Source organism: Plectropomus leopardus, chromosome 17, assembly GCF_008729295.1.
Source record: "Plectropomus leopardus isolate mb chromosome 17, YSFRI_Pleo_2.0, whole genome shotgun sequence".
NCBI classification, from domain to species: Eukaryota; Metazoa; Chordata; class Actinopteri; order Perciformes; family Serranidae; genus Plectropomus; species Plectropomus leopardus.
Genome location: NC_056479.1, coordinates 14,612,494 through 14,637,630, shown reverse-complemented (window position 1 = coordinate 14,637,630; position 25,137 = coordinate 14,612,494). Strand labels below are relative to the sequence as shown.

The 25,137-nt window shown below is 39.8% G+C and overlaps 4 protein-coding genes across 8 annotated transcripts in view; 3 read left to right on the top strand and 1 right to left on the bottom strand.

Moving 5' to 3' along the window:
• The first annotated feature begins 272 nt into the window (after positions 1–272).
• epn3a (epsin 3a) lies at positions 273–14,699 on the top strand. 4 transcript variants are annotated; one of them, XM_042504419.1, is made up of 11 exons: positions 273–548; positions 3,792–4,536; positions 7,148–7,266; positions 7,881–7,958; positions 8,419–8,508; positions 9,739–9,822; positions 10,635–10,764; positions 11,042–11,200; positions 11,321–11,398; positions 12,744–12,980; positions 13,590–14,699. In XM_042504419.1, the coding sequence occupies exons 2-11, from the start codon at positions 3,948–3,950 to the stop codon at positions 13,883–13,885; spliced, it is 1,860 nt and encodes a 619-aa protein (XP_042360353.1). In that variant the 5' UTR covers positions 273–548; positions 3,792–3,947; the 3' UTR covers positions 13,886–14,699. The 4 variants fall into 4 exon arrangements, with proteins under 4 accessions (XP_042360353.1, XP_042360354.1, XP_042360352.1 ...); XM_042504420.1 differs by having other exon boundaries at positions 3,789–4,536; positions 11,045–11,200; XM_042504418.1 differs by having other exon boundaries at positions 3,789–4,536.
• A 105-nt stretch (positions 14,700–14,804) lies between these two features.
• arl16 (ADP-ribosylation factor-like 16) lies at positions 14,805–16,990 on the bottom strand. Its single transcript, XM_042504423.1, has 5 exons — positions 16,905–16,990; positions 16,163–16,218; positions 15,947–16,063; positions 15,727–15,842; positions 14,805–15,558 (listed from the first exon to the last, which is right to left on the bottom strand). The coding sequence occupies exons 1-5, from the start codon at positions 16,978–16,980 to the stop codon at positions 15,393–15,395; spliced, it is 531 nt and encodes a 176-aa protein (XP_042360357.1). The 5' UTR covers positions 16,981–16,990; the 3' UTR covers positions 14,805–15,392.
• Positions 16,991–17,205: 215 nt separating this feature from the next.
• On the top strand, positions 17,206–19,965 carry LOC121956283 (fructosamine 3 kinase related protein). Its single transcript, XM_042504422.1, has 6 exons — positions 17,206–17,416; positions 17,672–17,823; positions 17,932–18,023; positions 18,178–18,254; positions 18,409–18,531; positions 18,627–19,965. The coding sequence occupies exons 1-6, from the start codon at positions 17,276–17,278 to the stop codon at positions 18,963–18,965; spliced, it is 924 nt and encodes a 307-aa protein (XP_042360356.1). The 5' UTR covers positions 17,206–17,275; the 3' UTR covers positions 18,966–19,965.
• An 874-nt stretch (positions 19,966–20,839) lies between these two features.
• Positions 20,840–25,137, top strand: part of tbcd (tubulin folding cofactor D) — a 29,527-nt gene continuing 25,229 nt past the window's right edge. For both annotated transcript variants that reach the window (XM_042505090.1, XM_042505089.1), the window contains exons 1-7: positions 20,840–21,316; positions 21,636–21,686; positions 21,781–21,878; positions 22,071–22,172; positions 22,273–22,419; positions 22,807–22,862; positions 23,898–24,030. In XM_042505090.1, the coding sequence (XP_042361024.1) occupies positions 21,139–21,316; positions 21,636–21,686; positions 21,781–21,878; positions 22,071–22,172; positions 22,273–22,419; positions 22,807–22,862; positions 23,898–24,030 (765 nt within the window). In that variant the 5' untranslated portion in view covers positions 20,840–21,138. The remainder of the gene's footprint in view (positions 21,317–21,635; positions 21,687–21,780; positions 21,879–22,070; positions 22,173–22,272; positions 22,420–22,806; positions 22,863–23,897; positions 24,031–25,137) is intronic.

Below are 25,137 nucleotides of genomic sequence, written 5' to 3'. Positions count from 1 at the left end.
TGGGAAAATTAGCCTATATGTTATCTTATAGGCTATCCTTAAAAAAGCAACATTGTTCCTATATTACATTTTCAGCGGATCATTGTGCGAAAATCACTGCAAGTAATATCTAAATATACCCAGATCACCTGCTCCAATAAGCTCAGATGTTTTTTCACCAGGCAGTGAAAGGGTTAAGTCTGACTCTGCATGCACCGAGCAGGCCTCCCTCCCTCCCTTCTCCCTCTCCATCCATTTTTACTGTGTGTGTGTGTGTGTTGGGGTTTTTTTTTAGGGGGGGCTGTGCTATCTGCAAGCCCTGGTTTGTGATATGCACACACAACTAAGTTTGCTAATAAAACAGCACCGCTGCGCTTTAGTTTTGGATTCGTTTTGAGCGCACACGGCTTTCCGCTCTGCGCTTTGTATATTTTCTCTCTTTTTGTTGTATTTACTCTAGTTCCTTTCTCTCTCTGAAAGCTACGGGATATGTCGAGAGGCGGAGGCGTTTCTTCTTCCACCCAAAGCCTCCCCAAGTTGGGACCCCACTGACGCGCTATGACATGAAGGTAAGAGGGAAAGTGGAAGCGGAGGGGGAATCGGGGTCGTTGCGATTTACTGTTTTCTTCTCATTCATGTCGAGGTTTTAACTTTTAAACTCGAAAGCATAGCTGAGTCACGGTCGCATACTTCACCTACCCGATCATCCCATTTGACGCAACGTGCATGATAATGGCTCCTGTCGTCCTAGTTTGGGACAAAAAGGGCATAAGTTGAATCGAGAGTTGTGTTTTCATCCGGCGTTTTTTAAGCACATCCGTGGAGCACAATAAAACATACCTGGGCGGGTATATAGGCCTGATCTGGAAACAGTTTAGACGGAGTGTCAGTAAAAAGATGGGCTCACTCAGAGCAAGAAAAAATGTGCTTGACAGATGAATTGAAAAACCCAGAAGTGGGAAACAAACAAAGTGAATACTTTGTGAGTTAATTCCAGAATTTCATGTCAAGGTCACAAGTTATAGTTTGAGAAAGCTTCATTTTCTTAGGAAAATAAGATATGTGTTTTATCGAAGTAGGACTGGGCGATGTGGAGAAAATAAATACAACAAAATACCGCGGTGCCAATATAGCAACGCTATTGCAGGGTTGACTATTGCTGCATACACAACATATTTACATATTTGCCGGACACTATGTCTCTTTCATGATCTGAGACTAGATATCATCTTGTAGATTTGGATTTAGACTAATAATATCATAACTGAATAGAAAGGTCTGCAGTAAAGTGATGTAGTTTTATGAACTTAGCATACTGTCGCTGTTCTTTTATTTGTCTTTACCAACTGAGTCATTAAGGATGCAACAAATAATTAGCGAGAGCCTGTAATCAAATGTCTTGTTTTGTCCAAAACCCAAAGATAGTCACTTAAATGTCAATGTCAGTTAAATAGTAGTTAAAGGAAACAGAAAATACTCACAGTAAGAAGCTGAAGGGAAAGAATTTAGATTTTTCTTTTGTGGAAAAAGAATGACTCAAATTGAGTAATGCATCCGATTAGTTGGTGATTAATTTCATAGTGCAAAATTTATGGATTAATTATTGCAATAGCTCTATTAGTCCTTACATCCACATGGGATTTTTGATAAATAATTACAGATTATTTATCAATAATTTTATTGTGTAAATATTTCGTGAAAGCACCAGCTGTCTAGCCGACAATATTGTCACAATATACGTATATATCGCAATATTTGATCAAACATGTTGTGATATTTAATTTCCTCTTTATCGCCCAACCTTAAAGTGATGTGAATAAGTAAAGGGACATTATAAAACAGAACAGTCTAGTAAATGGAATCACTTTACTGTAAAAACTCTACTGTGAAAACCAGAAAAAACACAAACAATGTCCAAAAATCTAAGACAATATCTAGTCTCATATGACAATGTTGATATAGTAAAGACATATTGCCCAGCCCTAGAAGGAATATTTATGTGTGTAGTGGCGATGATGGGACGCTGGTCCTGCCTCACTACTATCAGTCTGATTTATGCAATAGTAATTTGTCAGATTAGTCACAAAAAGAATTAATCTTCATTATGGTTGTAAGCACAACAGTAATGAAGGCATCCAGATTGGTTTAGAAAATCTGGCCAGAAGGAGGGTTTAATTGCGACTCTTTGAGCTCTCCTGTTACAGCACTCCTCTCTCATTGGCTACATTAAAACCTCCACTTTACCATCTTGCTTTACAGGAAGGGCATAATTTAACTGATTATCTGCAGTAGTTCTTCCTCATACAGTCTCCAGCTAAGTGACACCAGCGATCAGGACATAATGGGAGGGAAAGACACGCATTGATCTCTTTAGATTTAACCGGTGGTCAGTTGAGCCACAAGCATTTTGTCTCTTACTACCACTTCACCATCTATTTACGGCACAGAAAGCTCTCTCATACTATGACACATATTGAAGGCCAACGTAGTGCCGTCACCTAATTATTCATAGTTTGACAACCGCCTGCAGAGGTTGCTAATAGTATATTTTTTGAGTTTGCGTTCTTTATTTAAGTATCATTTTGGCTTTATTTTACACTTATTATAAAGCAGTGACATTTAATATTTCTCCCACTCAAGGGACAGATATTGATTTTTTTAAAGCCCATCTTGACGCTCCCTTTTTACTATTTTGGAAATGCTTACTCATGACAGCACGTGACTCTTAAGTGAAGGCGATTGATCCTTCATGTTCATGCATCTTAGTTTTTAGTTAAATAGATAAGGCAGATATGAGAGAGGAAAGTTATTGGTTAAACTCACTCACTGCCCTAACCACACAAGAAAAAACAGTCCAATGTCCAGGGCAAAGTGAACGCTTAGACAATCTACTGTGAATTCAAAATGTCTTGATTATTAAAGTAAAATATTTAAAAAAGAAAACCCAACAAACCATAAGTGATTTTGCTGGACTATTGTGTCTGTGTCTGTGTCGGAGTTACAGTTTTGTGAGTCTTTGAAATCTTTGAAGGCCTCCTGCTGCTGTGGTGATGTAATCCAGTCAGAAAAACAGGTGAGGTGGAGTCCCAGCCCCCTCTCAGTATCACTCCAAGGTAAAACAGATTTCTGCACTGGCAGGTCGTGTTTGAAGTCCCTCGGCACAAAACAAATGTTTGCTTTTTAGGGATGGAAAAATATTTAGCAAAATTGAATTTAGGAAATAGGTGTCAAGCTGGTCATTGTTTACTCAGGAGCACTGCACTGAATGCACTCACACAGATCTCAGAGTTGTTTCAGAGAAAACTGAGCCCAGGTGTTGTGTTTCATATCGCTGGGAGGTGGTGAGTTGTTTCTCTCTCCTTCCAAACACAATTACAGAGTTAAAAAAATGTGCGAGAGTTCAGCTCTGGTCACCAGTGCTGTTAGTCAGCCTGCGTTTAAAGCATTTTGTTGAGAGTGGGGTCGCTTTGCACAAATTGTTGGCAAATATACACAAACATAGACATTGTTGGTAAATGTACAAAATGCAGCATGTACACAATTAGTGCATTTATATAACTAGTACATATGCTCCTCTCCTCCATTCTTTTAAAATAAAAAAATAAGAACAGAAAAAAAGGGGGAAAACAAAAAATAACAAAAAAGGACACAAAAAAGAAGCAAAAAAGAACAAAAAAAGAGAGTCAACCTAGAGTATGCAAAAGCATCAATACTGGAAATAGTGATGTTTTATGTGTAAATAAGTCCTCTCCATTGATATTTGACATAATAATTTTATCTTTCTGTACATTTAATTTGTTCCTTTCCAGCAGGAACTTCCTTTTGGGCACTAAGTTCTCCATAGGAGGTCGACCTTATTGCATATTTCCACTGAACTGATCTCTTACAAGTCACCTCGCCTGAGGCAACACAGTGGGCTGGCCTGCTGTCAGACTGTCTTTTGCTACCTGTGAAACACCACCGCCATCATGCAGACCTCATCGCTCCGCCGACAGATGAAAAACATGGTCAACAACTACACAGAAGCCGAGATCAAGGTCCGAGAGGCCACCTCCAACGATCCCTGGGGTCCTCCCAGCTCGCTCATGTCTGAAATAGCAGACCTGACCTTCAATGTTGTGGCTTTTACCGAGGTTATGGGCATGATCTGGAAGCGACTCAATGACCACGGTAAAAACTGGCGCCATGTTTATAAGGCGCTGACCCTGCTGGACTACCTGATCAAAACAGGCTCTGAGCGCGTGGCCCAGGAGTGCAGGGAAAACATTCACACCATCCAGACACTGAGAGACTTCCAGTACATAGATCGAGATGGACGTGACCAGGGTACCAACGTGCGGGAAAAGGCCAAGCATCTGGTGGCTCTGCTGAGGGACGAGGAAAAGCTGAAGAAGGAGAGGACCCAGGCACTGAAGACCAAGACCCGCATGACGAGTAGTGGATTAGGCTCTGGGTCCATGCCTCCTCCGTACCCGGGGCGTCGCACAAGCCAGCCTGGTTCGGCGGGTGTCTACGGGGATGATGGCCGGTGCAGAGGCTCACCGTCCTCCTTTCACTGTGAGTAGCAGCGACATCGACACAATTATTTGAATGACGCCTGAATATTTTCTCTGGCATGTCACCTGTCACCTGTTAGGAATGTGCGCATGACAGGTCACGACTTCAGATAACTTTAAATATGATCTTATAGTTGATGTGACAGACTAACAGCATTCCTCATCTCTACCTGTCCATTTGATGACATAAACACGAAAAAGGCAATTTATGGAGCACTGTCAGGTATATATTCCTACTCTCTGCCCAGTGTGTGAGATCTGTACATCAATCAGTTCTCACCTGTGATTTCTCACAGAAGTCAATGCTATTTTAATACCAGCAGCTCATTCCAACAGTGAAGCTTTGATGAGTATTAATGTTTTTTCTGTCCACCGGTGTTTCAGTTTTGCTCTCTCCTGATGAATGGACATCTGCATTCCTTTCATTCTCTTGTTTACAGTCACGTCAGCTAAACTGGATTTTCAAAGAGAGGAGGCCCTGTTTGCGCTTGTCTCAAACTAACGTTAAAACCACAACTAGATACCATGTTAACTTAATGATCTTATGATTTGTTAACGCTGCCACAGAGATTTTGGTTAGGTGGTTGGATAATATAAGACCTAAGTGATCCCTCTGTTAGTGTGTAGGAGTTAGGACATTTGATGCCACTCACATATCAGCTACTGTAAACAGCTCTAATTTGAAAAATCTAAGTGGAAAAGTATAAAGTAGCTGTGTGTAGCATTTGTAAATGTGGTATGCATGGTGTGTAGAAGTGGGAATCGCGATATTATAACAATACTTTGGTCACAATGCGATTATTGTATTGTTAAACCAGTTTATATGTTTAGTATTGCAATAACATATAGTGCAATATATTACATAAAAAACATTGTCAACATCTGTTTTCAATCTATTAAGATTTTTATTGAAGCAAAATGTATCATGTGGAGACCAAAAAAGCACCTGATTTTATAATTCCAGCAGGCCACCAAAATTTTAATTTGTATTTGTTAGAGCCTGATCAGTGTATTGGTCAGCCGACTTTATTGACTGACTTTGGCCCATCACAGATATATCGATATTGTATTATTTGTTGGCTGATGTACACCACATGAAAAGATTATTTTTTAAAGAATAATCAAAATATGATCAGAATTATCAAATTCCCAAATGAAGTTCACTTTTCAGTGCACTGATGTCACTGTTCAACTCTAAAGTATCCTGCCTCTTTCATATTGGCCAATATATCAATATCAGTATTGGTATCAGCCCCAAAAATCCAGCATCAGTCAGGCTTTAGTATTTGTCACATTAATAATTTAATAATAAAATATCATTACTTGGCATCCATGTATTAATACAGTATTGCCACACAAAATCTTGCAATATTTGCTGTATGGATTTCCTCCCAGCTCTGCTGGTATGTACCAAATACTTTGGCATTTGTGTGGTCTGTATGGTGCCAATTAAAAGGTGTTAACCAGTAGCAGAACTGTGGCATAATAAAGGAAACAGTTACTTTGATGTCTGAGGCCTGTTTTACGGTGTAAACAGAGACATGCCCACAGATGGCATCTGTTTTATTTCTCCCTCAAAAGTCCTTTTACTACAATACATTTTCCAGTTGATTCACGTTCCTCTCATACTTTTCCAGCCCAGAATGTGTGCCAGCGGAAACATGTGGCCGAAACAGTTACCACCTCCAAGCCCCAGTCTGTGGTTCAGTGAAGCTACAATAAGAGCATGGTTTGCAATATTTAGAAGAAACATGTTCATCTGATAACATCAATTAATGCTGAGTTTTAATTCACGGAGACTTGCTTTCATGCTGGATAACCATAACAATTTCACACTCTGACAATCATAGCAAGTAATTAAAATTAGTTGGTCTTTGTCCAGAGAGGAATGCTTCAATAGAAACCCTACATGTGAGCTGCCGGCCTGTCTAAATGCAGTAATAAAACGTGAGCACAGTGGTGGATCTCTTAGCGATTCCAGGACTTGGTGCATGTGGATGGTTGCACAAAATGCTGATGGATGGCGTGGGTGGGGGTCAAGAGGTTGGCAGCAGCTAATTGGCAGAAAGCATTCCAGCTCAGACGGAGGATATTGAGGGGCAGCACAGTGGAAATGATTGGTTTCTGAGACCTGACTTTGCCAACGTGTGGCCTGCTGCCCTCTTTTAGCCCCATGACCCACAGCCTGACACCCAGACTGGTATTCTGCCAGCCCTCTATCCACCCCATCCCCTCCTCCAAACCTGGACCTGAGTCCTGGAACCCACCCAATGGATTCAGGGTAATAAGGTGGGCCCCACTCCAACCCGTCCATTCCTCTGCCCCTCCACCACCCTAACTCTCCACACAGGCGCACCATTGTTCTCAGTGCAGGCAGAGTTAGGCAGGCCGTGGCAAGCAATGCCAGCAAAGGCCCTAAACAACGGGCAGTGGAAAGAAAAATTAACATGCACGCACAGTGCCAGCTCTTTTCTGGCCTTAAAAATCAGCTTAAAGTGTTTCTTTCTTTGTTTTCCATTTATTTCCATCTGTAAATGTTTTTGTCTACACCCCTGTGCTTTCCATTCCTCGCTTAACACACAATCCTCTCTGCTCTTCCTCTGTCCATGTAGCCTCCTCTTCCTCTCCTCGACTGGCTCCAGACCTGGAGCAAGCTCGGCCCGCGACCAGTGGAGAAGAGGAGCTGCAGCTGCAGCTGGCCCTGGCTATGAGCCGAGAAGAAAGTGAAAAGGTACCTCTTACTAAGATAATGCACACACACACACACACACACACAACACACACACACACACACACACACACACACACTGAGCACACACACACTGAGCACTCACACAAACCTCTCGTCCCTACAGCACATGCGCCTGACAGAAAGAGGCTTCTTAGCCACCCTGCTGCTGACATGTTGTGTTGTAACACTGACGTAAAACGTTAAAAGTCTCCCACACACACACTTGCTTGGACACTGTTTGTCATGGCGATGCAGCATTCCCACTGCCTGTCTCTATGAGGTCACCATTTCCCAGAATCTTTAGCAGAAAGTGATATCATCAACTCTGTCTCTAGCGAATCGGTGTGAGCAGTGCTGAAGAGTGAGAAGCCAGACAGGATGTGTGTATTGATCCACTTCTAACCGTCCACAGCCCATCCTAGTCTCCATGGCAAGGGCAGCCATTGCCCCCTGTGACGCCTACTGTGGGAATATATTATAGCACTTTCTGTAATACTACTCTCCTCTAAATCAACTTAAAATGTTATATTTCCTTAAAGATTACTCAAACAGAATCAAGCTTTTACCATTCCCTTTGATTAGTCTTCCTCCTAATCCTTCCTGCTTGACCCTAGTCACCTCCTACAGTGGATATTGATGAACAGACCCAGCTCCAGATCGCTATGAATCTCAGCAAGGAGGAGAGCAAGAAGGTACAAGTATGCTGGGACCAGGGATGACTTTTCCTTTGCATCCCTTGCCCTATAGCACATCTCCTGTTGCTCTGTGCACTGACGCCAACCTCACTGCCCAGTCTGGGCCCCTCTGAGAGGCAGCTGCATGTACTGCTCACTCTCTCCTCCCTACATGTGTACTGTGGCCACCCTGAACAGCAAAAGGACATGTAACTTTCTCCAGCGACTAATCAAACAAGGCTTCATCCTTCTGTTCCACTAACTATTAAATCTCTCCTTTTAGCTCAGTAGTGTGAGACACCCATGTCAAACACTCTTCTTGTGTGGTGTCAGGGCAGGGCAAATGGTTTGACCCCTTTACTCTGCCTGTGACACCAATACAATTGCATGCAATAAAAGGGAGTTAGCCCAAGTATTATTTACACTTTTGTTGACCAAATACTGATTGCCATTTCCTCCCTGGCTGACCCCCCCACAGCCAGTCCAACCAGCACCTGCCGCACTGGATATGGACGAGGACACCCAGCTCCAGTTAGCCCTGAGCCTGAGCAAAGAGGAGCACCAGCAGGTAGGGCCACTGTTTTTACTCACCCACTATAAAATGTTAAACTTATTTTCGCACCCTCTGCTTCTTTTACTTCTTCGTTTTGTGCCTCTGAGCTGGTGATAGCCATGGCCGGAGGCACCATGTTTCAGGTTGTCCGTCCCATTCTTATGAGTGTGATATCTCAAGAACATGTTGATGAAATTTAAACAAATTTGACATATATGTCCACCTGGACTCAAGATGAACTGATTAGATTTTGGAGGTTTTATGGTCATGGTCACGGTGAGCTCACTGTCTCATTTTGAGTAAATGTGATATCTGAGGAACGCTTGAAGAAAGTTTCTTTAAATTTAGCACAAATGTCTATTTGGACTCGAGTACTAACTGATTTGTCTGTGGTGGTCAAAGGTCAAGGTCACTGTGACCTCAAAAAGTAACGTTTTTGACAGTAATTTAAGAATTTATACGCTGATTATGATAAATGCTACACTAATGTCTAATAGGATAGATGATGAAGTGAAGTGAATTTTATATCCAGAAGGTCAACTTCACTCTGACGTTATAACACTCTGCAAAAACACTTGTCTGGCCATTACTCAACGCCATAACTCAGGAACAGAAGGGGGGAAATTTGGTCAGATACTGAACTGGAGACACTAATTTTAAGTGTCCACCTTGAAATTGTGCTGATTGTATAGGTCTTCTGTGCTGCCAGGTTGAAGATGTTTGTAAAGCCTCTTTGTTTTAGAATTTCCAGCTTCTTTAAAGCAACATCTATACATATCTACATTTGAAACATTGTCAACTGTCATGGCTACATGTGAATCTGGATGAACATGGATGTAAACTGCATTTTTTTAGCCAAGGAATACTAGTAATTCTAATTGTTTTGGGTTCTTTTTTAAGTTTTATATCTATCGCACCGTTGTATTATCTCTGGCAACCTTTTTACTCCCCCTCTCTCTTCCTGTCTCACTCTCTTTGTCTTTTTCCTCCCTTTTTTGCTCTCTCACTATGATACAATAGAGCTGTCGTAATGCTCTGCTCTCTCTCTTTGACCACAGAATATTCTGGTTTGTGCCCATTGCACTCAGTTATCGCTGGGCCATACATCGTCCAGGAAAAATAAAAGCTGGCTTTTATGCTTGTGAGCAGTCGCTGAGTCATAAATATAGTATGATGTGACAATATGTGAATTTGGCCTGAAGCTGTCATGCTCAAAGGCAACCATGTGTCTGTATCTGTTGGCAGGAGCAACTCACTCGCCAAGGAGATGAGTCGATGCTGAAGAAAGCTCTGGAGGAAAGCAAACGTGAGATGGAGTCTAAAGGCGGGGTATGAAATATTGGGGTATGGAATATCTCAATGGGGGCAATGCAGTCTAACTGCATATTTTAGTTTACAGTGCAACGAGGAGGACTAAGGACCAAAATCTTAATTATGATGCTGTATGATAGTGATAGCCAGGATTATAGGGTCTGATCAGATCTTAACCATTAAATACAAAGTGAAAATCTAAAACGTGTTTTTGTTTTAGGTTTTTCAAAATTCATAAATAATTAATCACTTTGTCAATGAAGCTGTTGTTATCTGCTGTTATTGTTGTCTTATTGCAATGCTTATTTCTCACCTCAAATGTTTTCAGAAACACCTTTTAGTGTATTGTTTAGCTGTAAAATTAGAAAGTTTGTCACCTGGTCACCAAGTTGAAAACAGTTGAGCCAAAACTGAAGCACCACTCAATGGCCAGAACAAATTGTCTCATTTTACAGCTGAACAGTACACTAAAAAATGTTTGTAAAAACATTTGTAACAGAATTTTGATTCACAATTGACAGTTTGACTGCAGTTCACAAGCAGTGATTGACATGATTTAGGGAGACTCCTCGCCTTGGTTGTTTTTGTTCAGGTTCAGTAGATTCTTGAAAATGCCATTAGAGGCATGACGAGGAGGAGGAACGTGATTTTTTTCACAGATTGTCAGTCTTAAGTGCCACTGTGTGGATGTAGTGACAGTTTCAGCAAATATAACAAAAGTTATTTGTTATATAAAAGTTAGCACCTGTAGCTTTAAGGATTAGAGAGCTAAGGTGAATTTTAAAGCAATACTGAACTGACACAGATTTTTTTCTTGGTTTTGTGGTCAGACCGCCTTCATGGACTTGGTAGATGTATTTGCAGTGCCAGCAGATCCGCCTCCTAGTGGCCTTCGATGGAATAATGCCCCACACCAGGCAGCTGCTCCTCTGGGGGGCACAGACCCCTGGGACTCCTTGGGTGAGCATTGTGTAATGTTACCGTGGCATGACCAAAGCCTTAGTGTTTAAGCACCAAGTTGGAAATATGTGGTGCATTCTAGTCCTAAAATGTTTGTCCTTTGAGAAAAAAACATCTGTAGTGATTCATTTCAGGTGTCAGATATACATTTCAGATATACTGTACAGTGTTGTGTTTGAAATAAATCTCCTAATTTTTCACGTTTACAGTACAGTTTGTTCTGCTTACATGCTAGAACTGCAGTCTGTATTTCTAATTCAACTCTCTGTTACCAAAGAAGGCAGCACCAACACCTCAAGAGTAGATCCTCCCTGGATGGCACCGCCACCTTCCAACAGCCCCCCGCCACCATGGGAGCCTCCGGCCGACCCCTGGGATGGCCCGCAGAGCACGCTCACGTCCACAGGCCGAGAATGGGCCTTCCCCGCTGACTCAGGTGATACATGCATGATACATGTATGCACGATAAAGCTCAGTAAGCCTCACATAATCAGATAAATCACATAGGTAAGATGTTTCAAAAATAAATGAATTCAATTGTATTTTGGTGTTATAGGCTCCTCAGGGGTTGATCCATTCTCAGCACTCAAGGGAGCTGTCAGGGAGCCCTCTCCCCGCACTGGAAGCCCCTCAGGTATACAAGACAATTCTTTTACTGTCCTCATTGACTATCTTAACATGCACATTAATATTCCACTATTATTCCGAATATGACAATATTCTCACTTCAATTCGGTCTGCGTAAACAGCCTATTCTGTTTTGATATTCCATATTAGGCCTTTTTCCGCATAAAGCATTTTCCAATTAAGACATGTGGGTCAATCAGTTTTTTCCTATAGGGCAGCTAATGAGTGGAATACAATCCCACAAAACATAAGAGAGTCCATCTCATACAGCTCATTTACAAGAAATGTAAAGAAATGGCTAACTGACAACCAAATTTGTCAATATTAGTCCCTGAATCCCCTGTAGTACATGATTTAACTGTTTGTTTTTAACTGAATTTGTTGTTGTTGTTGATATAAATATTTGCCGTGTCTGGTTGGGGGACGTTTGTACATGTTACATGTTGTACCTATAACATGTATTGTTTTATGTTTTTACTGTAATCTGTAGCTTTTATTACCAGGTCACTTTGCCATGTTCCCTCAGGCAGGGGGACTGCCAATGAAAATTGGCCTTTTGGCTACAATTGGGTGCATTTACATTTTATTTTTAAAATGTTCATTAATGTACATTGTCCCTCTATAACAAATAAAGGTAAATAAATAAATGATCAGGGAATATATTTGTTTTAAGAGCATTCTTTGGACATAGTGCAATTATATTATGCATCTTAATTGGGATTTTTTACCCCAGTTTGCAACACATGGCTTCTTGCACATTAATGGTCTTCTCATGATCATGGATGCATTGTACTCAAACCAGCTCAATAACAGTTTGCGAGGCTAGGGTAGAAATGCATGCCCAAAAGAAAAGCCAACATTTTTGGTCACAAGAACATACACACCGGCTTTTAAATATTATGAATGAGGTGAATATCATCAGGTTTTTGGACATGCGCAAATATCACAACGCCAACCCTTTTCAAGAAGGTGGTTGAAGGAATGAAAGAAGAAGGCTGCGCTTGCACAATTCGACAAGTCGGCCACCATTGGAAAACTTTGAAAATAAAACCGGTTTTAATGCAAAGACGCAAAATGACAAGCAGTTTCGGTCTTTCCACTTTTCTGTATTTTGAGATGGTAAACGTCATGTTGGAACAGCTTAATCTGAGTATGCACAGCTGCACGTAAAACAAGATTTTTTTTGTGGAACATTCATTTTCATTAGCCATGCAAATAGCTTAGCAGGAATATTGTCTTTTGGGAATAAGGGTTAAAAATCACAATATTTTGTGTGTGTAAACATAGTAATGGTGGTTTTGTCCATCCAACACACTTGCAATGTCAGAACCTGCTCTTTTTCTTCCTGTCAGATGGGGATCTGTTTGATGAGGCCATGGATGGAGGTCAGGTGAAAGTAAATGGGCGAGGAGAGGGCAGTCCTGAGCTTTTTGACATGTCACGTCTCGGAGAAAGCCTGGCTGCCCCCAGCCCTCGCAAATGCCGGACACCTGAGTCCTTCCTGGGCCCCACTGCGGCTTCCTTGGTAAACCTGGACAGCTTGATCCCAGCGAATCCTCCACCCAAGACCCTGAACCCTTTCCTATCAGGTATTTATAGTATCATTTGCTGTAGATACAACACTCAGAGGGAAAGACCTTTGGGCCAGGCTTTTGTTTGGGACAGGCATCTATATGGGACAAGCTTTTAATTCCTTTTACATAAAACTGTTGCCAAGCAAGATAGGAATACAGTTAAATTGTTTCATTAAACCTCTTTTTGGCATTTCTCTTGTTTACTCTGCTGGTATTACTAATTCTTTGGTGCTCATGGATCATGGTTTCAGTAAAATGAACAGAATAATTGAAAAGTACAGAATCTTACCAAACTATCCATATGTTTAGCATATCCATATTGACAAAAGTTTAAACATTTCTATATGCATGCGCTATCTAAGCAGCTAACTAACATCATCTCCAGCAGGTAGCCAACAACCCAGTGTTATACATCGAAAGAACCTCTATAAAAATGAACTGCATGGTAACCTTGCCTCAGATTGAGAGAGGCCTTTATTTATCAAAATGTGTAGCTACACTGGGCTAGAAAAAGGGGACTTTGGTGTCTGGTGGGACTAGGCTTATATTTGAAGTTGTACGGTTATTTGTTGAAGCAAACCTAATATATATATTTTTTTTATTTGTTTCTTTCTTTCTGTCTAGGTCTAAGCGCTCCGTCACCCAACAATCCATTCCAATCTGAGCAGCCCAAACTAAGTCTGAATCAAATGGGCTCCAGCTCCACCTCTTCAGGTCCCCAGGGCGCTTCTCTTCCATACAGCGCCTCCTTACCCCTGCCTATGAGCCACCAGCCTGCCAGCCTCCCCTCGTCACTCACTCATCCCACCCAGCCGGGTCTGGGCCTGCCGGGGGCTCTCCCTGAGCCCTTATTGCCCTTCTCCTCAGCCACCACTGACGGATCACAGGCTGCACAAAGCAGTCAGAACCCTTTCTTGTGAGGACCAACTTAACTGGAAAAAAATATCTTAGAAAAAAAGGGGAATGCCATTAGGTCATGCTCTTGAATTATAATTCTAACGCAGACTGAACTTCAGCCCCATGGACTTGTATGAAAACCCTATTCTTAGTTGTTTTTATATTGTATTATAAAACAGTAACCCTTAGACTGATGCAAGCTGGTTCTGCTCCTCACTGCGACACTCTGTCCTCTCGTCATGAATGCAGTAACAGGATATAAAATAGCTAACACCTTTGTATCAGAAACCATTAATGTCATGTAAACCTACTTTGAGGCCATAACCTATTGCAAACTGCATTCAGAAAAACACACAAAAGCACAGTTTGATAATATTTTGTTGTCACTTCACTCAGCCACAGTTACCAAGCAAATGTATTACTGCTTTTTTTAAAGTAGTCAACAAGTCTCCTGCTCACTCAGCTGTTTGTGTGATTGGCTTAGCTGGCTACTGCTGCTGTCATATATAAATATAAAAAAAGATAGATTTCCGATAAGAGACATGATTTCGAGATCTGTCTTGAAATGATGCTGCATCAACACAGTTAACACAACACAAGCAGACTTTGTGGAGCCTCTGTTGGACCAGAACTGGTGAGAAACATCAGTGTGTACATGATTTTACTATTAGTTGAATGAATGACTGCGATTAACTTAATGAAATCATAGTTTGGGAGGACTGGAAGAGTTTCAGAATTCACTATACCCAAGGCAACATTAGAAAATGTATGATTCATGAGTTTTATTCATTGCTTGTGAACCACTGACTCTCATCAAATATAAGGGTAAAATTTGAATACTGCTTCATTCTTCAGTTGCTTTTATTGTTTTGTATGTTCTCATTCCCTGTAATATCAATGCCTTTAATATGAAATCATCACAACTCATGCACACACCCAGAATTAGTCACACCATTTGTTGTGCTCTTTATGCCCCCTGCTGGTAGTGACTCATTACCACTATGCTGCATCATTTTCAGTAATTTCTCTGACGAGCCAGGCTCTTCTGACGTATTTCTCACACTCACCTGGTCATTAAAACTAAATTGCGGGAGCATATTTTATTCCAAAATAAAACTAGTCCTTACTGAAAGTAGCATGAGGATCATCACGAATCCTGGCAGTCGACTGTGTGTAATTTAAATAGTAAAAATGACCAGTTTAAATGATTAACTGAAAGTAAGACCTACAGTAGTGTTAATTTAACAAATGTAAAAATGGTCAACCCTACAATCATTCCATCCTGCCATGATATCACTACCATACCTTCTTCCCAGTTCACCCTTACAAACAGTCTGATGCCATATTATATGGTACCAAAGATACAGCAAACATTTTTCAATGGGTCTTATGTTACACACATCTGTAAAATTGTGTATTAGGAGTCTTTGGGCACTGAGGAAACTGACATCTCTTGCCGAAAAGCTTGAAGTCATCATTCAAAGTCCTGTGACAGTAGCATAATTTGAAAAGGAACAAACGTATGATAGTTCACTTGACTACAATAGACTCCAGCCAGCTTAGCACCTCCTGAAGTCCCTGTCCAGAGCGAGCACTAATTTCCAGTGTTGTGATTGACTGAGTAGCAGATGCAATGATATCATCCATTCTGAACAGTGACTTCATCTCTATCAGACTCATAGTGCAGGGGATGTCCCTGGAAAAGGATGGAAAAATACAAAAAAATAAAAACACACAATGACATGAGCAGCTTTCATCATAAGAGGATTATGATACTGAATACATATTGTATTGAACCTGCTAACACTGACATCCTGCAGGTATGGAAAGCGGATGTAGGAATTAGTGTATTTGTGAGCGTCACCTTTTGTTGAAGAGAATAAGCACAGATGTGCTGTGCAGAGGCTCAGCAGAGAGAACTGAGAGCAGCTGGATACATGAGGAGGATATCTGAGCAATGTTGGCTGAGTCCACCACAAACTATAACAGCACAAAGAAACATATTCATTCAAATAATTCCCACAGTGTGTTTACTTACACCAACTATTGCAAATAAATGCAGCATGTTTTTAAAAAAAACGTACAATGACAGACGAGCAGTCTTTGAAGTAACTCGGCCATATGGGGCCCATACAGCCTCCCAGCTCTCTTAATGTCACCTTCTTCTTCTTCACTGTCAGGTCTGTCAGGTTGGTGCCTACCTGCAGAGGTTTACAGAGATTGAAGGCATTATAAGGATGAGCTGTCTCCGTCAAAACTGAGCCTGCAGATGTAATACTACAACCTTTAAAATTACTTACTGTAGGCAAAGTAGAAGGAGGTCCCCCCAGTTCATCCAATCCATGCAAACTGAGCTGTAAACAAAACTTGTAAGGAAAAAAATCACAGGAGTTACTGCTGTGACTTCATAAAAGCCAAAAGTAGTTCAATATATCATGTATTGTAATACAACTCTCCCTGGAGAGACTGGAGGAAAATGCAGGACACCCCACTTCACCATAAATAACAAAATTTCAGAGTTTTTGGCTATTATAAATGGTGTGTTTACAAAAACCAACATGCCACTAAAACACTTGCAAGGTTAGCGTTCAGAGGTATTTTGAATTAATTAAAAATAAAACTATTTAAAGTTGAACGTTTCGTCCCTAAGCCAAATCAAAAAAACATAACTCACTCCCCCAGTGCTAAAAACATTATCTCCCCCATCACTACTTCCCCTTTCATAAATAACGAACAGTGCCTTAGTCACGTAGTTATCTCGCATGCACGTCTACGAAAAGCGTTTTGCAACTGCATTTGTTGTCAAACTATAACAAAGTAACATTAAGGAATTGACTTTTAATAGTGGAGAAAGGGCAAATATCATACATAGCTAGCTAGTGTATATTTTTATTTTAAGTAGTTAATTTACGGCTACTACCAACGTTACTACACTAGCTGCTAGCTAGCTTAACAACACTTTTAAATTAAGCTTCTGTAACTAAAAGTACTGGGTTTTTTTCAAGTTATCGTTAAAAACATTCAGCTGGGTACAAAGGATATTTTGTAGACGTTTCAGCAACAACGTTTTCCCAACACCTGTCGCGCCGAGAAGCAGACAGATTTCATTGCTACTCATGTCGTTTTTCCATCAGAAGCATAGCAAAGGTACTGTTAGCACGGAGCTAAAGTAGCTTCATTGACACCATGGCGACGCTCACATGACCGTGAAACGTCTCTGTGATAGGACGAGGTAGAAATCGGTCATTTCCGTCTTGCTTCTGATTGGTCACATGTCTAATCTAGAGTCCCCGTTGGTCCATATGACGGAAACAGTCAAAAACGCCCCATGACATTACCTGGTGTGTGGTTGCACTGCGTTGTTTATATCAGTACCAACACAATCCCGTAAGAATTGGTTGTGGGAAATAAGCATGGAAGCTAAGTTAAAGAAAGAGCTGGGGACAGCCATGCTGAGGCCAGCTGGTCATGCGGGAGGTGGATGTATCAGCGAGGGCCAGAGTTACGACACTGACCATGGGAAAGTGTTTGTGAAGATAAATCACAAGAACGAGGTATTTTAGCAATGCTTTTTTAAAAAAATATTCTAAATCATCATAATGACATAATTCCATATTATGTTGGTGTTTTTATGCCCACTAGCTGCAGAATCTTCTCGAAGCTGGACGGCGTTGATTATCGCTGAACTTTGTACACACACTGCAAAATGTAGACGAACCTCACAATGTATTGTGCACATGCAAACTGGTGCAGATCTATGCTACTGCACTGCCTACTGACTAAAGTCCGTTTTAAATTGTTTTATTCAGGCGAAATTGATGTTTGATGGGGAGATGGCCAGTTTGGAAGCCATTTTACAGACAGAAACTGTGAGAGTCCCCAAGCCTTTGAAGGTGATTGAACTTGACACAGGAGGCTGTGCATTTGTGATGGAACATCTGGACATGAGAGGTCTTAGCAAGTAAGAGGTCTCTCAAACAATTTGTTTGATACTGTATTACTTGAGTAGAGAGCAACATGAAAATAATGTTTTTTTTCTAAATACTTTGTTTCCATATCCAATGTGTAGGTACTCAAGGCACCTTGGAGAGCAGCTGGCAGATATGCATCTTCACAACAAGAGAAAGTTGGAAAAAGTTAATAAAGAGCAGCAGACAATAGGTAGTTCACCCTAATCTCATGTGCAAATCTTTAAAGAAAAACCAAAACATCTTTCTCTCTTTTGCTATAACTACACTGAATAATAACTTGAAATTTAAATGAGAGTTTATTGCCGAATAATTAAGATTCACTGTATTTATTTGACTGTACACAGGAAAAGGAGCTGGACAATCGGACGTTGTTGAAAAATTTGGCTTCGGTGTACAGACATGCTGTGGATATCTACCACAGGTATTAACAAAATATTGCATCTCTATAATACTTTATTGTTGTCTATAAGGTGTTGTACATTTGTAGTACATATATTTGGTCTTAAATTCGCTGAGATGTTATAGAATCTCTTAGAAATATCACTTCATCTTTTATTTTTCCCTTCCCTCCCCAGAACAATGAGTGGCAGGACGACTGGGTGACATTTTTTTCAAGGCAGAGGCTGCAGCACCAGCTTAACTTGGTGGAGAAATCCTATGGAGACAGAGAAGCCAGAGAACTATGGGCCAGGCTACAGGTGCACACTCCCTTTGACTCCATAAGACATACTTTACACACATTTTTAATAATGTATCAATAATCTGACTTCGATATTGTGTCTGTTATTTACAGCTGAAGATCTCTCAGTTTTTCACAGATGTGGAAATTGTCCCTGCTCTGCTGCATGGAGACTTATGGGGAGGCAACGTGGCAGAGTGTGCAGACGGCCCTGTCATCTTTGACCCATCCTCTTTCTATGGCCATTCAGAGTTTGAGCTGGGTATTGCGGGGATGTTTGGAGGCTTCAACAGGTCTTTTTACTCTGCTTACCATGAAAAGATACCTAAAGCACCGGGCTTTGCACAGAGAAACCAGCTTTACCAGCTTTACAATTATCTCAATCACTGGAACCACTTTGGTGGTGGCTACAGGGGCTCTTCATTAAGTGTTATGAGGAGCCTGCTGAAATAATCACACTAACTTGTAGAACGCTTCACAGTCTTAAGCTCAAACCAAGTGTTATGTCTATATTGACAAATGCTTATCTGACCAAAAATAGTGTGGCTAACCACTGAAAGACGAAAAGTGACATTATAACATTGTTATGTGTGTAGACAATACGCACTGAGCATAACAGAGTAATGCTGCCCTGCCTGCTACACCTATAACAACCTGCTTCCAAAATGTAAAAATAACAGAATCTGCATCTTTCAATTCCTATCTTGAATTGTATATTTGAAGGAGAATGTTTGTATGAATAATCTGTAAGTATTTTTAAATTCTTTATTTTCTGCACTGACTTGTGTATATGTTTGCAAACATAAATTTTAACATGCAGTCCTCTTTAAGAAGGAAGGGTGTACCACACACCAAAAAAACTGAGCTCTGGACCAACTTAAGACACCTTGCATTGCAGCTGTTCTTAGTTTATGTTGCTTTTCAGTTAAAAGAACAAATACCAAAGGTTTGAAGATGGTCTGAACCTGAGTATGCTTTGGTATACTGTGAAGAATTTATTTTTTTTAATTATTTTTTCATTGCTTGCATTTGACCAGCACCACACTAAAGTGTACTGCTTCGCAAAGGATATCAGATTTTTCCCAGTGATATGATACTTTATATTTTCTCTACATAATACCAGACTTAATGTTGATGTCAAGCAGACTGAAACACTAAATGCACTTACAAGAACTTGCTGTGTTTTAATTAATCCTTGCAATACTCCATATCCACTGCTAAGCCAACAATAAATCCTGCAAGAGACTAAAATGTTTGTCCTAACCTGCTGTATTTGTTATCTATCTGGTAGAAAACAGTAGTGAATCACACTTAAGACCTCCAGCATCATAAATACCTCGTAACCCTTCTTAGTGACTCTTTGACCTTCTGCCACCAGAATAAACAGAAGCTTCTTCTCCCAGTTTGTTGTGCACATGCAACCTAGTAAAATAAACATACACATATAAATCTAGCTGTCTTATGTTCTGTTGTGTTATTACTTTGCTTATATGAGCATGACTATGTTGTAGGTATTAAAGCACTTATGTAAGTAAGTTGTAAGTAGTACAACAAGTTGTAAGTTAAGTTGTTTAATGTTTTTTATTCTTTAATGTTTTTTTTCAGGTAGAGAATCACAGTTTTATATAAACTTGACTTAAACTGATGTCACAATAGTACTTTGTGGCATAGTAACACATGCTATGTGGTGGAAGAAGTAAGTTTTCAAATTTAGTAAGTAAAAAAATAGTAAGATGTCACACTAGAAATACTCAATACCAAGTAAAAGTCTTGCATTCAAAGGTTTACTCATGTGAAAGTATACAAGTATTAACAACAAAATGCAGCATAGGCCTACTCAAAAAGTAAAATGTAAAAAAAAAAAAAAAAAAAAAAAAAAGAGTAATTGATTTGCTCGTCAGAATAGGCCCTCTCAGCATTATATTATTATTTTACTGGACCATTATTGATGCATTAACATGTAAAACAGTATTTCAATATTATAGCTGTTTGAGGTGAAACAATTTCAGATGTTTTCCATACTTTGAAAGGTATAACGGAGCAAAGCCTTTAATTAAAAACTAATAACCATGGCTACTTATAGCTGACAAATACATGAAGTGAAGCAAAAAGTATAATATTTTGCCTCAAAACTGCTTACGTGATTGTACAATGTTCCATTATTGGTAAAGTGTTAATAAACCCATACAAACACAGTAACCATTAATAAATTATTCTTATTTTCAGAAACAGGAGCTCTTGCGTTGATAGACAGCTCTGTCACATGACCTGAGCGCGGCTCTGTTCTGAGCCTTCTCTCTTACCGTACCGAAGCGGGGTGGGGCGCGAGCTCAACTGCAACTCACTGGTGCATCAAAACAGAAAAATCTGAAAGACCAGTGTCTCGGTTTTGTTTTCTAAAAGTTATTTTCATTTTGCGTACAGTCTTTTTACACGCCAATACAACTACTAAGTCTGTGTCGTACCTGTTCAATATATTCCATCGTTCCGTAAGATAATTTTTAATCCACATCCTATTGCTAAGAATGAATGCTAATATTAGCTAACTGGTCCATAACTTATAACAACCAACGCTAGCGTTAGCCTCTGCAACAAAGATACGCATAGCAGGTAGTAACCTGGCAGAATGGTCTTATCGGAGACGGATAATGGGTGTGTTGGTGGGGAAGGAGCAGAGTCCATTATGAAGACGTGTGTGTTGGGGGGCTTCAGTGAGAGCAGCGAGACCAAAGCTCTCCTCTCCAGCCTGCCGCAGATCGACGGGGACTTGGTGACAAGCGAGTCCGCCACACAGAGATTCCTGGGTGAGATAATAATGAATATTTTAACCATTTGAAAACTAAGCAAATTGGTTTGATTTCTTCCAAAAACAGGAGAAGGCGGCAGCAAGCAACTGAACAAGACATGGCCAAAAAAAAAAAGCAACAAAAAAGTAAAGATATTACAATAAAATCCCCTGAAGAAAAGGAAAAAAAGTATATAAAAAAAGCAAACAAACAAACAAGAACATCACTGTAAAAAATATGTAATTTATGTTTTTATTTGATAATTCTAATTACATGTTTTTCCTGTAACATAATTGTAAAATAATCAATTCATCACACTTCCCATTTCCTCCTGCAGTGATAATGAACAGATATCAAGAGCAGCCTCATCTACTGGATCCTCATTTAGGTACAATATAATAAGTATAAAAAATGAATGTGTTACTATATGTGTATTCTGCATGATGGTGGATGTGATTACAATTTTTCTCATTTTGTTTCAGAATGGATGCTGAACATGATACTTGAGTTTGTGAGGAGTGAGAAGTCTCCTCCTTCACTGGTTCATTTGAGCTTCAAGTTTCTCTATGTCATCTGTAAGGTCAGTCACACAAACAGCACTCCAGTTCACATTAGCTGATATGTCAGTGAAAACTCACTAGACTGCACTACATCAAGTAAAACCTGGAACACTTATTGTACTGACACAGCAAAATTATCCTGCTAAGTTAGAAGTCCTCGTTTCTGAGACAGTCCCCAGGGTGTTTGTATTTAATTATTTTTTCCTTGGCAGGTCAGAGGCTATAAAATCTTCATGCAGCTTTTTCCACATGAGGTGGCAGATGTCCAGCCAGTCCTTGACCTGCTGTCCAGGCAGGATCCCAAAGACTCTGAGGTGAGACTAGCATTATTTCTTAAAGGGAAAAAGATATTCGAGACCTTCACACTTACACTATCTGCACTTGTATTCATGATCTTTCTTCTACTTATTCTAGACTTGGGAAACTCGCTACATGTTGTTGCTGTGGCTGTCCATGACCTGCCTCATACCCTTCGATCTTTATCGTCTGGACGGTCAGCTAGAGTCAGACTGTGGCAAGGCAAAAAAGCCCATCATGGACCGTATTCTAGCTATTGCAAAGGCAAGTTATATATATGATATATCAACTTTTTTTTTCTGCTTTATGTAATAGAGGTTGATCTGTGTGTCCAGGTCTCACTCCCCATAATGGATTATCTCTGTTATCAGGATTTTTAGACCCTCAAAAAAAAATGTGTAACTGTTTGACAGCATTAATTCTCTGACAGTAATGCCACAGAGTGACTTACAACAGAGTACTCTAGCTGCTGTTTCAGAGTCTGTGATATATCCATAATTGCAGCCACGAAAGAAACATCAATATGTCTCTCCATGAAAACTGAGGCAACTTAAGAGAACCTATTAAGAGGAGAATCCAGAAGCTTAATATCTGAATGTCTATAGTCATGTTATTATACAGTATGATCAACATTTTTACCTTTTTTTCCAGTCTTATCTGCAAGTCAGTGATAGTCCCAGGGATGCTGCATCTGTACTGGTATCAAAGTAAGTACACAAACGCCATGCACGTAAGTACATTTTACTTTAATTTGTGGTTGTCTCCAAACATATCACAGTTTAACAATTTAAACTCAACACTATGCATAATAAAATATAAATATTTTATATATATATATATATATATATATATATATATATATATGAATATAATATAAAAATTAGTGAGAATGTAATTTTTGCTTTCATTTTCACTGAAAAAAAGGATGATGTAATTTTTTCAGGGTCTGTAACAAACAGGCATGTTCCCCTTTTTCCCAAAATATTTTTTGTAGGTCAGAGAATCTCTGTAGCACCACAGTGCTTCGTTTATAATGGTATGCTTTGACAGTTTTTTCCTTTATCTAAAAACTGCAGCCCCTGTGATTTGGATCTAGCACTTGGCCATAATGTAATTTCGCTACTATTTCAATACATTTTGCAGCCATACATTTATTGTTGTTGGTGTGTTTGAGGTCATTTAAATTATTACATTTATTTTTATATTTATAATTTATACAGGAAACATTAACTTTGTTTCACATAGCCTACTTGTGGTACATGTACTGTATTATTTGCTGTTGTAATTTAGACTCCTGTCTCGTAGTTGATCATTTAAGGTATTACGACTTTCCACTCTAGTTGACTCCTTTTTCCAGTCATAGACTGTTCTTAGACTGTAGTGTTCTTCTTTTTTACTTTAACTTTTATATGACCTAAATTGATAAAGACATTTTAACTGTACATTGGCTTGATGATAGTGATGCGCATTTTATTTGCTTTTATGTTAAGAAGTTCATATAATGTCCAATATCCTGTGGTGTAATCAAAAGGTTTTTCTTCCACCTTTTTTCAGGGGTGGCGTTAAAAGGTTTCAATACACTGCCCGTAAACACAAATTACAATTTTGATCAAGTCAATAACTGCACTTTGTTTTCCAGCCAATAGAGGGCACGGTTGTTCTTTGACTGTCTTTACTGTCTGTCTGTTTATCCCCATGGAAATTTTTATTGCTTTCTTGTCTTTTTGTACATGACCGTACAGGTTCATGACACGCCCTGATGTGAAACAGAAGTGCCTCGGAGACTTTTTGGACTGGAGTCTGACCACTATATCCCAGACCAGTGACCAGTCAGTGAGAGACATTATGGTGCTGGATGGTGCCCTTCAGTCTCTGGTAAACATACACACTCACAGATCCCACTTAGACCTGCACGGCACCTGTCTGCATATGCTTGAAACCAGTGTAATCTGTGTGCATCGCTGTATTAAAACCTGCAGAGGGTAGTTTACAAGAGCTGACATGACTGGTATGTCTCACACAACGCCTAATGTGGTTTTAGCAGGTGTGTAATGCACCTGCTGCGTGTGTGGGATCTGCTGTTTCAAGTGACTAATGTCAGTTTAATCCACTGCTCTAAGCTAAACGGTTCTTCATCAAATGAGAACAGCACTGATGGTTCTCAGTTCCAATGAAATCCACTTTTCCACCCCAATGCGTCTCACATTACACCTGTTTTCACTGGAAATCTAAATGATGGAGGGTATTTTGAAATCACTTCCTGTCAGCTAAGGTTATTAAATACAGCCCTCAAGCAAGTACATTACATTCATATCATTGGCACATAAACTTGCATAACATGTTTAGAAAGTGTCTCTTTGTACTTAATGTCTGTGAAATGAACCTGGTTCCAGCCTATGTGGTGCTTAGGGCGTTCAAAACTGGCTCTGTGTTCTGTCAACAAGCCTACATGAGCCTAACTTGCATCTTTTTGTTTTTAGATTGAGGGTAAAATGCTCATTTACCAACTGTTCTTAAGAATATTATTTTTAAAAACCCACTTTTGCAACTTTCACCAATACTCTGACATTCATCAATATTTTCTTATTTAAGATTTATTCTTAGGTTAGAACAGAATCTACAACACTGAAGAGCACACCTAAACACATCATGTGCTGACGTATTTGTAAAAAACATAATTGGTTAAGGCTTTTTCTTCAATTCTATGGTTGTATAACATAGGTTTATATTGGTTTGACTGGGTGATAAGCACCTATTTTTAGCATGCCGTGTATCTTTTTGTGTGTTATTTTATATCCACTCGTGATGCTACTAAATATGACATCTTGTTCAGCATTCAGTTTTTTCATAAGTCCCCCCACCTCAGAACTATTGAAGTTTTTTTGTTTGTTTTTCTTTTTACATTTGAAGTCAAGTGCTCAACCCCCTTTTTACACTAACCCTGCAATCAAAATGTGTCCTCTGCAGTATCTTGGATTGATT